Here is a 14,750-nt window from a genome sequence, read left to right as displayed (position 1 = left end):
AAATTTCAACTCTTAACACCCAATCAGTTCCTCATTCTTGACCCTCTCTCTCTCTTTCTCATTCTCTCCGCAAAAACTTTTGGATGCGATGAAGTGTTTCCATTTCACCAACGGCGAGAGGCGCGACGACGACGACACCGAGCCCGGCGTCGTTTCTCGCGCGCCGTCCAAGGTCTCCTGGGCGCGCTCCCTCAGCGTCGCCTCCAGCAGCTACGACAACACCAACTACAATCGCCGCTCCGAGTTCGACTCCGACTCCCGGGACATGTCCGACTCCGCGGCCTTCTACGACTTGCTGAGTCAGCGCCGGGCCAATGATCTGAGGGTGTTCGCCTTCTCCGAGCTCAAATCGGCCAGCCGCGGGTTCAGTCGGGCCTTGCTGATCGGCGAGGGAGGGTTTGGGTGCGTTTACCGAGGGATCGTTAAAGACGACGAAGCTCAAATGGACGTCGCTATCAAACAGTTGAATCGTAATGGCTTCCAGGCATGCCCTTTAATCCCTTTGTTCTTCATTTTTTTTGGACTCTGTTTTGGTCAACCTTTTTATTTGATTCAACCTTTTCCGTTTTTCTGGGTGATATTTTTAGAGCTTTATAGCACTGTAGTTTCATTTATGAAATCCATTTGTAATTTTTGTGAATTATTCTTTATTTTATTTTATTTTTCTGTAAATTTTTGAAGTATGTACCTGATTAGTTGTGATTAAGACTGTTTTTAATTTCTTTTTCAGGGTAGTAATAGTTTTGTTAGTTTTTTTTTTTTTTTTTGTGAAAAGATAGTTTTGTTAGTTTAGAGGCTATGGAATTGGAATGTTGGTCTAAAAAGTATTTTGACATTCTAGTATTCAGGGGCATAAGGAGTGGATTAATGAGGTAAACTTTTTGGGGGTTGTCAAGCACCCAAATCTTGTGAAGCTAGTAGGATACTGTGCAGAAGATGATGAAAGGGGGATCCAACGTCTTTTGGTTTACGAACTTATGCATAATAGAAGCCTTGAGGACCATCTGTTGGTTCGATGCCCATCGCCCCTCCCATGGATGACGAGATTAAAAATTGCTCAGGATGCAGCACGCGGATTGGCATACCTGCATGAAGAAATGGATTTCCAGGTACATTGTTATGTTTGAATCAAAATTACCATTGTTTTTGGTGCGTTTGAAACTTTGAATAAATACTTGTGCTCATCTTTTCGTTATTCTAGTCTTTTGTCTTGTACTTTGTGTGTGTCTTTTCAAATGGCGATTGATATCTGGAAGTAGATACCTCCCACCACTTATCTCATATGCTCTGGCATATGTTTTTGTTTATGTTACTTGCTCAACTGCTTGATAGTCAAAATGATTTGGATCTGCTTTATATTGCTGCAGCTTATATTCCGCGATTTTAAACCGTCAAATGTTCTGCTAGATGAGGACTACAATGCAAAGCTTTCAGACTTTGGACTCGCAAGGCAAGGACCTCTCCAGGGAATGACTCATGTATCAACCGCAGTAAGTTTTATTATCTTTTAAGCACGAATCCTTCTTTTAAAATATATTGAGTTAGGCATATCAACGCCTTCAATTATTTGTATTGAATCGTTGGCTTTACTAGGGAAATATTAATAGCAAAAGTACAGCTTATCTGAACATTTTAGGCCTCTGGCGAGTTTGAAAATTTCTAAGAGTTAATTCATTGCCATTTATTTTGACATGCAACCTAGTATATATGTCATCTAACTTCTTTGCTTGTTGCTGTGAACCTTTTAACTGCTGTTACCTGGAATATATTACTTACAATGAACATGTTTCTTAGGTTGTTGGGACGGTAGGGTATGCAGCTCCAGAATATGTACAGACAGGGAAACTTACCGCTAAAAGTGATGTCTGGAGCTTTGGAGTGGTTCTCTACGAGCTCATCACAGGAAGGAGGGCGATGGAGAGAAATCTGCCCCGGAGTGAGCAAAAACTTTTGGAATGGGTCAGACCTTATGCTTCAGACTCGAAGAAATTCCACCTTATTGTAGACCCACGACTTGAAGGACAGTATTGCATCAAATCAGCTCAGAAGCTGGCATCGTTAGCTAACAGGTGTCTATCAAAACAACCAAAGTCTCGCCCGAAAATGAGTGACGTGGTTGGGATTTTGGGAACCATCATCGATGAGCAAACATCTCAAGATGAAGTTGTCCCTCAACCTGTTATCGAAACTGACGAGGCGAGGGAAGAAACTTTGGAGGTGGCTGAGATTGAATCTACAACCAAACAAGGAACCAAGAATCTGAAAAAGGTTTTCGATATAAGAGATATGGTAAACTTTAGAAACAAATCTATCGGGAAGTTAGATTGGAGAAACTGGACCCCTGGGTTGATACGAACTTGGTGATAAATTGGCCAGCTCGCGGCAGAAAGAAAGTGTAGAGGAGGCTGAGACTGAATCTAGCAAACAAGAAAACAGATATCGAAAGAGGGTTTTCTATACTAAAGCAATGGCAAACTTTAGAATCAGATCTATTAAATTGGCTTGGTTCATAAAGCTATCGGCCAGCTTGTGGTAGAGAACGTCCGTGTGCTTGGCTCCTTCGAGGAAATGGAACATGGACGCATATCTACCTTCGAATTGAAGACAGTATAGATTACTTGTCGTTCTTCAAGAGTTATGGAGGTACGGGGCTTTTCCCTTTTTTCTTTTTTGCTTGATGACTGTAAATAATTATGGACTGGGAAGCTGCACATTGGAGGCATGCATCCCTTCTGTTGAATACACAAAATATGACGCACAAATTCATTTTCTCCATGTATGTAACTAGTATCAGTCTTGTCAAAATGTGTTCCATTATTTGGTGGTTTACAAATTGCAGAGCACTTACAAATGTCAAATGACGAGCAAAATTGATGTTTATGCTTACAGCAGAAAGTTGTGCTCCATATTTGCTTTGGAAGTTTGGGTGATGATGCTTATCCTAGTTCTTGGTGGCGCTCATAGTGCATGGTGCTGATGCACTATATCAATTTTCGTCTCTTCTGCTGGGTCAATTTCTGGATCTGGGCTGCAGTAATTAAGACCTTAAGATTATTTTTAGATTTCACAAGGCATGTACAGTATTGAATTTTCACATTAGAGTTTTGCCGGGAAACCTGTGGAGAAAAAAGAACAGAAAGGCTTAGCAGTGCCACAGATTCAAACTACTTCCTTCTCATAGATTCAACACACAATCAGGCTTCACCAGGAGCACCAAAAGAAAAACGAAACAGAGCCCTAACAGATAATCTCAAAAAGCATAGTACAGCAAACCTATACTGATTAAGGAAGCCAAAGAACCCCACTTTATAAAGAAGTGAAAAAATGAAAAAAAAAACAACCCCATGCAAGAGAAAAATGGATGGCCAATCAGTCGTACAGAACCACTTTGCATCCTACTGTTACAATTTGGTGGTTTAGAAAACACAACATTCTGGGCATCGCTCATTTTACAAGCTCCGCTAGTAATTTGTCAAGAGAGGGTTGAATACATCAGCCAGAATAAACTATACAGTCACTGGATAAACAGTGGTATACTTCAGCTCTTGCTATTTTGTTCAACAAAACAGCTCAAGCATATAGGGGCGAAGCAGATGGCCGAGGATAAGCAACAGTATTCCTTGCTTTGTTAGCTTCTTCTATAGATGCACGCCTTGCTTTGCTAGCTTCTTCTATAGATGCACGCCTTGCTTTGCTAGCTTCTTCTATAGATGCACGCCTTGCTTTGCTAGCGTCATCTGCACTTCGCCTGCGCATCCTGTGTGCATGGATTTGATTGCTGGTGGGGACATTAGAATCCTGCAGTTGCTCCAGTGCTTTGACGACCTCATCCATGGTTGGCCTGAGCTTGGATTCTGTGGACAGGCATCGTAATGCGAGGGTAGCTGCCTTATAAGCTCCATCCATTGAATACTGGCCTTCTAGACGGTTGTCTATGACGCGAAAGATCTTGCGCTTGTTCGCCAGGAAGGGTTTAGCCCACTCAACTAGATTGTGTTCCCCAGATGGTCGATTCTTGTCAACTGCTCTCCGGCCAGATAACATCTCCAATAAGACAACTCCAAAACTATAGATATCACTCTTGGCAGTAAGATGACCTTCAGATAGTGAAAAGTGGAGCCATTAAGAGATAGAGGCATCAATTCTGATATATGGTAATCAAGAATAAAGAGCGAAGGCAAAGGGTAAGACTCTTAAATTTAATGGTCAAAAGCAACTGGGAAAAGAAATGTTAAAAAGATAACCGGAGATTCCAAACAAGCTTGAGCAATAGAATTCAAAGTAAAGTAAAATTATACCTGTGGCTAGATATTCAGGGGCTGCATATCCATATGTGCCCATCACCCTAGTAGAGACGTGGCTTTTATCACCTGTTGGCCCATCCTTGGCCAAGCCAAAATCTGACAGCTTTGCATTGTAGTTCTGGATGATACAAAAGGAATTCTCAGAATAGCTAACATGGAAGTCAGACAATCCCCTGAATCCTTTGAATAATTTAAAATAACAACATTGGTAGATTCATACCGAATCAAGCAGGATATTAGACGTCTTGAAGTCTCGATATATCACCCTTGTTTCAGCACTATGCAAAAAGGCAAGCCCCTTTGCAGCACCAAGGGCAACCTTCATCCGGAGGGTCCAAGAAAGAGGTTGAAAATAAGAACCTCCTGGTACAACAGTTTAAAATTGTTAATAACATTACATAATCAAAGCCATTCTGCTTCAAAGGTATCCAGAGATATCTCTCAAAGAACTTACTCCTGAACAAATGATTTTCCAGGCTGCCTCGAGGCATGAATTCATATACCAAAAGGCGCTGCTCATCTTCCAAGCAATAGCCAATTAGTGTCACAAGATTAGGATGATGGAACTGCCCCAAATAATTCACTTCTGCCTATCAAACACAAACGAAAACACATTATATGTCAATCATGAACTGAAGAGTAATTGCAGTTTACATGAAAATGCTAAACTTAGATTTGCCAGAAGCAAATGCCAAAATGAAAGTACCATCTTAGAAGACTTGTTGAAACTTAAGCACCAATGCCTTGATGTGGGCGTAACTCTACCTTAACCAACTATTAAGAGGTTCTCCATGAAAACAGAGATAAACAATCAAGTACAACAATGAGCTTGATGTATTAGCAGAAAAGAACTTACCAACCACTCCCTATGACCCTGGAAACTTTCTTGGTTAAGCCGTTTCACAGCCAAAACTATGCCAGTCCCAGGCTTTGCAGCTGTAAATGAATTTTCATCAATCCACCCTTTAAAAACAGAACCAAAGCCGCCTTCTCCTAACACACTATCAGGACGGAAATTCCTGGTGGCCAATTTGAGGTCAGAGAAACTGAAGCTCCTCAAATTGGTTGACTGCAAGATCTCACCCTCCGTCCGAGGAGTTGGAGGTGCTGAAAATGATGAGACCTTGCTGCTTGTACTGCCATCAGTACTAACAAACTTTGAACCTGCACAAGTATATGCATAATGTACATAAATTTTACAGTCACCACCAATGTATGGATCTAAGAATCCTCATGCGGGCCTAACTCAATCCCTCGTACCAGATTTGATAAAAAAAAGAAAAAATTTATTGAGAAGTGAAAGGATGCTAACATTTCCTCTTTTTATTTTTCTGTCTTTAAAGAACAGCAAAATCATCAGAGCAAAGGCAAAGGAAAGCAAACGAAACCCTTTTACAATTTGTATAACTGAACCTAGTAGCAACTAAACAGAGAAAGAGGTAATTATGAAACAAACAAAAAAAATTTCAAGTTTGGGGGCAATAATTTCCAAAACAGGGTAGGAATGAAAATGATGCTACTATTCTCAAAAGACCACACCCACCCAGTAAAAGTAGTAAACAAATAAACAAATTATAACTGAAATTGCCATAATTAGATAGAATCCAAAAATTCCCAAAAACTCATTCCCACCCAAAAGAGAAAAGCCATAAAGATCCATGAAATCAATTCATACTAATGGCCAGAGATATAAAAACAGAATGATCAGAAGCTGTGAAGTTTATTTACCTGTGTTTAACGGGCTCTCAGCTTTGATCTGGGCGCTCCAGCAGACCCCCATGAACACAAGAAAAGTAGAAACCAACAACCCTTTCTCTGAAATCTCTGCCTGCAGATCATAGATTGCCGCAGGTCACCAAGCTTGAAAAGTACTCACAAATTGAACAGTGAAACTTCAAACCAAAACAGATCTAGACCAATAAAAGCTCAAACCTTTCTAGCAAAACCCAACAAAAGTTGGGTATCATCCACAAAAGATGAGTCTTTCAAGTGAATCGGTTCCAATAAAGAAAGAAAAAGAAGTTGATTTTTATATCTAAACAAAGAATAAGCAGAAACCCATGAACGAGAGAACACAAAGAAATCGACAACCGACCTCTTTTTTCTGGTCGAATCAGAGAGAGACACAGGAGAGTGAGGTGGGTTTGTGCTTTTGGAGTTGGTCTAATAATGGCTGCTCACAATAAGCTTAAAGAGAAACAGAGCAAGTTGACTTAAAAGCTTTTGATTTGAGTTTGATACGTAAAAGATGGATAGGTTGGAGAGTTGGGTTATTGGAAAGGCAGAGAAGGAAGGTGGGAAAGAGAGTAGTGCATTAATGGCGGGTTGGTCCCGCTCTTGAGCTCAACGATTTCACTAAAACAACACTGTTTACGGTTGTGTTCTCTTTCTCTCTCTCTCTCTACAATTCTCAGTTAAGAGAGAGAGAGAGAGACGGAGCAGATAAGCCTCCTCACGTTGTCTGCTATTATCTCATTGGAGCCGTTGGATTTGCTTCCAAAAGAAACCCATATTCTTCTATGCATGATTATCAGTATCGGGGTAATGGCTTGGCTTAGCAGCTTGGGAAATCTCTCTCAACTCTGATATTTCTTTTTTTTCTCCGCCTTTTCTCTTCTTTCTTATTCGGGGATTAGTCATCTATGCACACGTACGACCTAGAATTATATAACTTTATCTTTAAAGAAAAAAAGTGTCATGCAAAAGCATGAAAATTTGGGTTTGTCAATCATATGACTAAAGTATTGACACAATAAATCAATTCGATATAGTGAGTAGTGACAGATTAGTTTTATAACAAATTAGTTCAAGATTATTCAAATTAGCCTACAATTACGAAATACTAATTTAGTAAGAGTAAGAATTGATCTGAATGTACTTTTGAAAGAAAAAAAATTATGAGAGAAATCAAATTATATATGGCTACTAGGGAACAAAGAGATGAGCTTTATTATAGTCTTTTTATCACATACAAAAGTACAGATAGTCCATAAATTCATATATATATATATATATATATATATATATATATATATACATGTATAATAGAACATGTGCAAATTCTTTCAGCAATAATTAAAAAACTCTTATTACTTGGTTTTAGTGGCCAAGCACACAATTCCTTAAGAGTTGTAGCTCAATGTGCAACTTCTAGAATTGCTTTGTACATCTTTTGTTTAAATTCCACACAACGGATCTAGGTAAAGTTCTTTTTTCCAGTAATTAATCACATACAATGAATGTATGTTAAAAAATTATTAAAAAATAGTTGTAATAATAACATGTGAGAAATGATATTACATATATCCGTCGAACAATGGAAATTTATTATAGGAAATGAGTCAATGACCAAACAAAAATAGGAAATTACTTCATTAAGACAAAACTCACAAAAGGATGCAGAAAACATTGCTGTCAAATATTCACAGGTACAATGACCCAAGCAAATGGAAAATTACTTGCATGGCTGTGATGAAAAGTGATGAAAATCATCCAAATTACGTGACTACATGTAGTTATCACATTTCAACTTTGTTTTTCAGAGATGGGAGCAATAAAGTTTCTTGTCTAGATGCTAGGGTTCAATTCCATTTTCCTATAAGGCTAGAAGAGAAGAGCTAGCTAGGGTTTCATTTCCAAAGTGTTCTTCTACAGGTCAATAACTAAATGAGTGGAGTCCGTCAGTTATATAGTTAAATTTTGTGGTTTGTAACCATTTTTAAGGGGTAGTTGATTTTTTTTTTTTGGTAGATCTCAGTTTTAATTTGTTTGAAAAGTTTTTGTCAATATTATCACTGTATGTATACAATTCAAGCACATTTGGAGAGACAAACTTTATTGCGGGTGCAATAACAATTATATAGGCCAAAATATGGGAATGTCAATTTAGAATAACTCTTTACCGTTATCAACTTATCAAGCCTATATAATTAGCTTACTATAGATTTTGAATGGAAAGACTCTTAATTTTACGTTCCTTTTCTTGTAATCAAAGGGAAAAAAAAAAATTTATTTTATTAAAAATAAAATTTCATTATCTTTTTTTAAATACCTAATGTCTTGTAAAAAAAAAAAAAAGAGGAGACTTTTGAAAATTCAAGCAATAACAATTCAGACATTCCTTCCATATAATTTTCATCTTATTAATTCTTCTGACCCGGACTTACAAAAGTTATACTATATATAGTTGGTCATAGGTTAATAACAGTCCATCAAATTTACACAAACATGTTGGTGTCAGTCTATCGGAAATTTAGACAAAAAAAAAAACAGTCTATCAGAAAGAAAAAAAAAATCAGCTCGATCTTTCTTATCTTGGATAAAAAGTATGTTAGTACAATAAGATTCATTCATGGTGATCATGCCTGCATATATTACTATCATCATTATTAATTGACTCATATGAAACCCACTCTACATTTTCGACTGATGGACTGGAATGACTAGGTCATCGCTATCTTTGGAAAGCAAGAAATAATTCCCAACCATGCAATCACTTCCCGTGAAACCCTAGCCTTTGACCACCATTTACTGCGCGCTTAATTAAATCCAAATTTTCACTTTTTCTCCTCCTGCCCTTGATGACGCACTACCGTTTGTGTGGCTTACGTCATCGCTCTTTGTCCGGCAACCGAATCACGGCCGTTGAATATGTTGACTTTTTCTTTTGACCTCATCTCACATGTTCCGTGCCCCCGGCAAATCTTAGCTGTGACCTTCAGCCCGCCACCCACCCTCTTCCAGACTTTGGGTCCACAAACTCTCGGGGATGGGACCCACCGGCCCCGCGCAAGGCATGTTTGCCAAGTGGCGTGCCACCACCGATTCTAATGTGAAGAAGTTGGCTCGGCTGTGAGGGGGAGTGAGCCGTTTCAGCCGGCTGTTGGAAACCCTAACAAGTAACAAGAAAAGAAGGGATCTCGCCCTCGCCTGTATCCAGTAGCTAATAGAGTTAGAGCAAGTTCACCGGTAGTCAATAAAAGACAAAGTCGAAAAGTCAAGAATTTGACCAGTTAAGTTACTATTCACTGTCACTGGACATTGGTTTCAACCCATTTTTTTTCTTGACCGGTCAAGACTGTTCATCATTTTCACTGTTTAATTGGGATTCTCTTCTTAATTGAAACCAAGGGCTGGGATTAATTGATCGTTGCTTTCATCTTTACTGTTCACCCCACGGCTTCTGCCACGCGTCCTCTCTGCAGCTTCTAACACAGCCGCTAGGCGACAAACTTTCCAACACAGCCGGTCAGCAAATGCCGCTGCTGCTCTCTCATTCGTGCGTCTCCTCCACGCGCAAAGCCCTCCTCGTCTCTCTCTGCTTTTCTGTCGCTGATGTCAACCAACTTGCATGCTTTCCTGAGGTGGCAGCCCAGTATGCTGGGTCAAGCTTTTAGTCAAGCTGTTGCCTTTTTTTTTTGCCTCAGTCAAGAAAAGCCAACAATTGGCTGGGCAAAGCAAGACCGGTGGAAGGCCAAAATTCCCTGTGGCTGGTCACCACATCACTTTTCCTTGCTGGAGCCTGGGCAAAGCAAGACCGTTGGACTTGCTCTTAGGGTTCATCTCTTCATTGTCATTCTAGAGTAAAATATTAGGTTAGTTATTGGGAAAATCAGAGGTAGTTGGCATGTCCTGATTTTCAAAGTTTTTTTACACATACAACTCTAATCCAAGTATGTCATTTCACTTCATCTTATTTTATAATGGATAATAGTTGATTGAGTGTATCCAGTCAGTAACTTCTAACCAACCATGACGGGTCTCTCCCATAGCTTAATATGTGTTTTTTTTTTCTTTCCAAATTCCTTCTCTTTCTCTGTGGGTATGGAAGCGTTGCAAAGTGAGATGTAAATTTCAAGTCTTATGACACGTTTACTTACTTGGAATGAAAATAATCATTAATCGGAGACAACTAGAATGAGAGAAGAAAAGAATTAGTATTGATTCCAGAAGAGTTGATTCCTAAACTCATCTCCCCCCATCGGAATCAAATTCCTGAGTATTCAGGAATCGATTCCTTATAAAGAGGTGAGACCTACACCCATTCCAATTCCTTCATGTGTTAGTAAACGAAGGAATACTTTTACCCGAAATCATTCTAATTCCTTTATGTGTTAGTAAACGCAGGAATAAATTTACCCCGTAATTATTCCCTCTCATTCCAAGTAAGTAAACATGCCCTTAATGCTTTATCAATCTTTGAATAAAATAAACAATAATTAAAAGCCGCGAATGCTAGATTTATTGAGAACTTTGTAATGAACTGAGCTACTAACATCTATCTCGCAATTATAGCAGATAGACACAAATTCACATGTTGTGTTGTTATAGGAAACTCTTGTGAGTTTGTAAGTTGGCTGGATTTTTCTCGTTAGGCGGAGGAGGTGGTTGGAGCAGTCACAATCTATAAAATCGGAATCATAATCAACATGAATCAAGTGAAATTCCGCCAAAAATGTTTTGGTACAAGAATGAAGACAACAAATGCCATTCAAAGAAAAAGGGATATGTGTTTAGTTTTGGGAGAGACACGATAGGCATAATTAGAAATGGTTTACCATTTCTGGTAACTAAGTATTATCATTTTATTATATAAGCAATCGTAATTCAAATGTTAATTTTTCAACATCATCAAATTAATTCATGTAGTGGGCACTTTGTGAAACGGGAAGGCAATGGCATTGCTCACCGATTAGCAAAGGAAGCCTTGAGAATTAGTTAGCCTTTTATTTGTTTGGAGTCGGGGCCTGAGTGGCTCCATCAGTGCGTCAATATGGACTTTCAGTGTGAAGTCTAGTTTGGGAAGTTTTTAAGCAATCTTCACTTGTTGGTGATTGATTGCTGAAAGCGTTTCCATAACTCGTTGTAATTGATTCATGTTCAATGAAGTTCTTCTTTGATAAAAAAAAATAAAATAAAAAATTGCAACAAATCTCAAATTTCAGTACAAAATCTAAAACCAATTTTTTTTTGTTGGAAAAGGTTGGTGAGGCTTACAAATTCTAATTTATGTGATACACACATTAAACTTGCCGATATCCTCTATAATTTAGCTATTGATTTGCAAACAACATGGCATTACAAACCTCATAATAATCTAAACCACTTCTCCAACGGGGTTGGGGAGTTCAAAAATAATTTCATTTTCAATGGAGGGAGTGAGTTCCTTTTTTTTTTTTCCTTTGATTCTGGACCGCAGTTTTTTTTCCCACCTCACTTCTAATGTCAGTGGTGAGATTTGAACTCATGACCTTCACGATGTTAATTAAGTTTGCTAACTAAAAGGCCACAGCTCAGCAACAGCAAGTGAGAGCGAGTTAGTTGAGAGAGAAGAAAATAAGAAAAGGAGTTAGAAGTAAAAAAGGGAGTTTGATGAAAGGTACATCTTGTAAGGTGAGGATGGATGGGGAATGCGAGGAACTTGTCATAAGTTTGTAGTACTCGTAAACGAGATTGACGGGGTAGTATAGCTATAGAGTCAAGATTCGGTACATTCTCACAATATATTTGAACTCCACTATGTTTGTCCCTATATGCTGCTAATCTTATTATATATTAGATAGTTATATATTTCGTAGTGGTTTTTATGGTTTGAATCTTCGATTGTTGCCAACCGCCACCGGCCCACCGCCATCAGATCTGATCACCGTCGGATTTTCCTCCTGTTATCCATAGCAATCAACTTGAATCAAATTTGGAACCAATTGAAACAGTTCCCAGTTCTTCTACCCAACAAATAAGTCACGCAATTCCCAATTTTAGATTTCCAATTGACACCCTCACCCCTTGATCTCTCGCTAATTCCTTCAGGAATGTACTTTCGACAACGATTTGAAGTTCTGGCAATCACTCTCCATTCATACTTTCAATCTAAATTTGAACCGTTTTGATTTATCTTTAATATGAGTTCAAGCTTGATAATTAATGTCATTTGAATGATAAGGAAAAAAATAAAAATAAAAAGATGTATGAATAGTTACACTAACCATATACACCGAAATTAATGTCAAAATATGCTTTTTTAATTGTTACTTTTAAGCCTGACAAAGGTACTTAGAAAAGGACTACGTACCCAACTTTTTATTTTATTAAATTAATATTAATGCTCAACTGTTTATACAAATAAGAAGACGAAGAAAAAGAAGCTTCCCTCTTTGACATCTAGTGAGCTAGGCTATCCAGCTGCCCTTTCATTGTTACATGTAGGCATAACTTAGTGATTAGCCCCCCAAAAGAATTGTTATGGAGGTATAGAGCTATAGGATCTAGTACTACCAAGTGGAACAAACCCTTTAAACTGCATGTGCTTTGAGTTGCTATTTCTGTTGGCCTAATTAAGCAGACAGAGGAGACCACTATCCACTTGGTGTTTGTTTGTGCTATTATTAGTAGTGTACTACTACTCTACTAGGACATTGACATTAGACCAAGGAGTTTCCCGCTTACTGTTGATGAGTTATTGATAAAAGTTATAATTGCCATCTCGATCTCCTTGTTTTCCTTGAACTTCAATTTCAATCTCAATCATGTTTGAAGTTCCGTAATTTTTTTTATTTCTACTCAGGAGTAATGAAGTCTAGCTATTTAGTTCAATGATTAGTTGTATGAGGTATGCTTAAAATATTAATGGTAATTTAAAATATTCATCTGACAATTAATTTGAAAGTTTGTTTTTATTTTAAAATTCTTATTGGAGAGAGTTCTTTTAACCAATTTTTGCGAACTTGATCATTAATTTATTGAGAATAATAAATCCTTAAAAATCATACATCTCAATGTGAGATGGATGTTCAAATGTCTAGAATTGACGATTGTATACCTACCATACCCCGCCAACAGTGCCGTCGATCATCAATCGCACCATTACTTGACCTAAATTTTTCATTATCATCTTCCATTTGGTTCAACTCCTCTCAAATCGAACAACCAATTTTCAATTAAATCTGACTAGATGTAACTTATTTAATCCAAGAGGCCCAAACAGTTTGAACCTCGTAAGGAATGTGATGAGTGGAACAGCCAATTATTCATAGAAGGAAGTGCGGAAAAAGTCATAGCAGATAGGTGATGAAGAAGTCACTTATTGGTGCCATGACGCACCCCAAAGACCTTTGTTTTAGACTTTAGTCTTCCATGGAAATTAATCTTTTGAGACCGTACTCAACCAGGTACTACTATATACATGGATTTTTGTCTATAAATGAATGAATGCTGGAGATGACTATACAAGTCAACCCACAAAATGCCCCCAAGTCATTAAATCAATGGTTTTGTTATCAAGCAATACAAACAAAAGAAACAAACAGTGTACCATTTCCCTAGCAACTCATGTTATTTTCTATCATCGAAAAACCTCATTTTATTTTCAAGAAAAGTAAATTTGGTAAATAGAGTTGCTTCATTTGTTCATGTTTCCAAACCAATTATTTAAGTAGACTTGTAATCTCCAAAAATAAAATAAAAATTCATGTAGGGTTGCTGTGAAACTCATATAACGAATAATCATTTGGAGATATGTGACTGAGATCCATATCAAGCAATGAACAACTAGACGATCATGAGCACCTGCATTGAGAAAATTAGATAACCCACTGACAGCGTGTGTGTGACCATGAGTCTGACTATATCAAAATATCAAATCTATGAACGACTTGAAATTGTCGGTATGACTAGCACTTTGTCTTTACTACAGTCACAATTATCATGATTGCATGCTCTAGTTGTCTCTTGGATCGTACTAATATATTGGAAAGTTGTAATGAGTGAAAAGTTTGCTGGAGACTCTAGAGTTCAATCTGTAAAGCGGACTTTGAATTTAGGGGCAAAAAAGAGTCGCATAAAGCTTATTTTACCTGAAAATTTCCATATAAAAGCTTACCTGCAAATGTGGAAGGAATATGGTGTCGGTAGAAGACAACCTGGAGAGGAAAAGAAAACGTGCATGTTCATTGTGCTTCTGCTTTTGCTTTACTGGTTTGGGTTGGATTGTGGGAACTGGCAGCAATTTATATATTTAGCTCAAATTGGATATTATGGTCAAGGGGGTCACTCCATCATCAAGAATTTCTGAAACTTTAGGGTTGAAATGTTAAATGCTACTCGGAAGAACCAAGAGCGCTAAATTACAAAACTGCAACGGCCTATGGTTCAATGTGATGGGAGGAATATTATGAATATGCAAAATATGCCATACCTCTGCTGGATTGGCCCATGCCCATGTCAATGAGGTATACAATACAATATTTCTCCTGCCCGCAGAGTAGGGGAGCAATGGATTCTATTCTTCATTACACAAGAATCATATCCCAATTTTTTTTAAAAAAATATACAAAATCAAGATATACACATAATTGGGGATAGGTCTCAGAAACACAACTGGAAGTAGAATCAGATATGTACATAATCAATTTTTATTTATTTATTTATTTTATAATTTTTCAGTGTCCA

The 14,750-nt window shown here is 37.9% G+C and overlaps 2 protein-coding genes across 7 annotated transcripts; one reads left to right on the top strand and one right to left on the bottom strand.

Annotated features, from left to right (window-relative positions):
• Positions 1–3,164, top strand: LOC112202014 (serine/threonine-protein kinase PCRK1). Of its 4 annotated transcripts, none has more exons than XR_002937066.2 (5): positions 1–484; positions 849–1,109; positions 1,368–1,490; positions 1,795–2,643; positions 2,893–3,164. XR_002937066.2 is itself a non-coding variant. In XM_024342919.2 (4 exons), exons 1-4 carry the CDS (start codon positions 89–91, stop codon positions 2,362–2,364), a joined length of 1,350 nt encoding a protein of 449 aa, XP_024198687.1. In that variant the 5' UTR covers positions 1–88; the 3' UTR covers positions 2,365–2,787. The 4 variants fall into 4 exon arrangements, 1 of the variants encoding a protein (XP_024198687.1); XR_002937065.2 differs by having other exon boundaries at positions 2,890–3,164; XR_002937064.2 differs by having other exon boundaries at positions 2,840–3,164.
• A 183-nt stretch (positions 3,165–3,347) lies between these two features.
• Positions 3,348–6,834, bottom strand: LOC112202015 (probable serine/threonine-protein kinase PBL9). 3 transcript variants are annotated; one of them, XM_024342922.2, is made up of 8 exons: positions 6,400–6,833; positions 6,033–6,132; positions 5,161–5,468; positions 4,759–4,894; positions 4,525–4,667; positions 4,299–4,422; positions 3,719–4,097; positions 3,348–3,652 (listed from the first exon to the last, which is right to left on the bottom strand). In XM_024342922.2, exons 2-8 carry the CDS (start codon positions 6,082–6,084, stop codon positions 3,571–3,573), a joined length of 1,224 nt encoding a protein of 407 aa, XP_024198690.1. In that variant the 5' UTR covers positions 6,085–6,132; positions 6,400–6,833; the 3' UTR covers positions 3,348–3,570. The 3 variants fall into 3 exon arrangements, with proteins under 3 accessions (XP_024198690.1, XP_024198689.1, XP_024198688.1); XM_024342921.2 differs by having other exon boundaries at positions 3,348–4,097; positions 6,237–6,834; XM_024342920.2 differs by having other exon boundaries at positions 3,348–4,097; positions 6,400–6,834.
• Between the last annotated feature and the right edge of the window lie 7,916 nt (positions 6,835–14,750).

Source organism: Rosa chinensis, chromosome 5 (genome assembly GCF_002994745.2).
Source record: "Rosa chinensis cultivar Old Blush chromosome 5, RchiOBHm-V2, whole genome shotgun sequence".
Classification (NCBI taxonomy): Eukaryota; Viridiplantae; Streptophyta; class Magnoliopsida; order Rosales; family Rosaceae; genus Rosa; species Rosa chinensis.
This window is presented reverse-complemented; position numbering and strand designations above follow the sequence as displayed.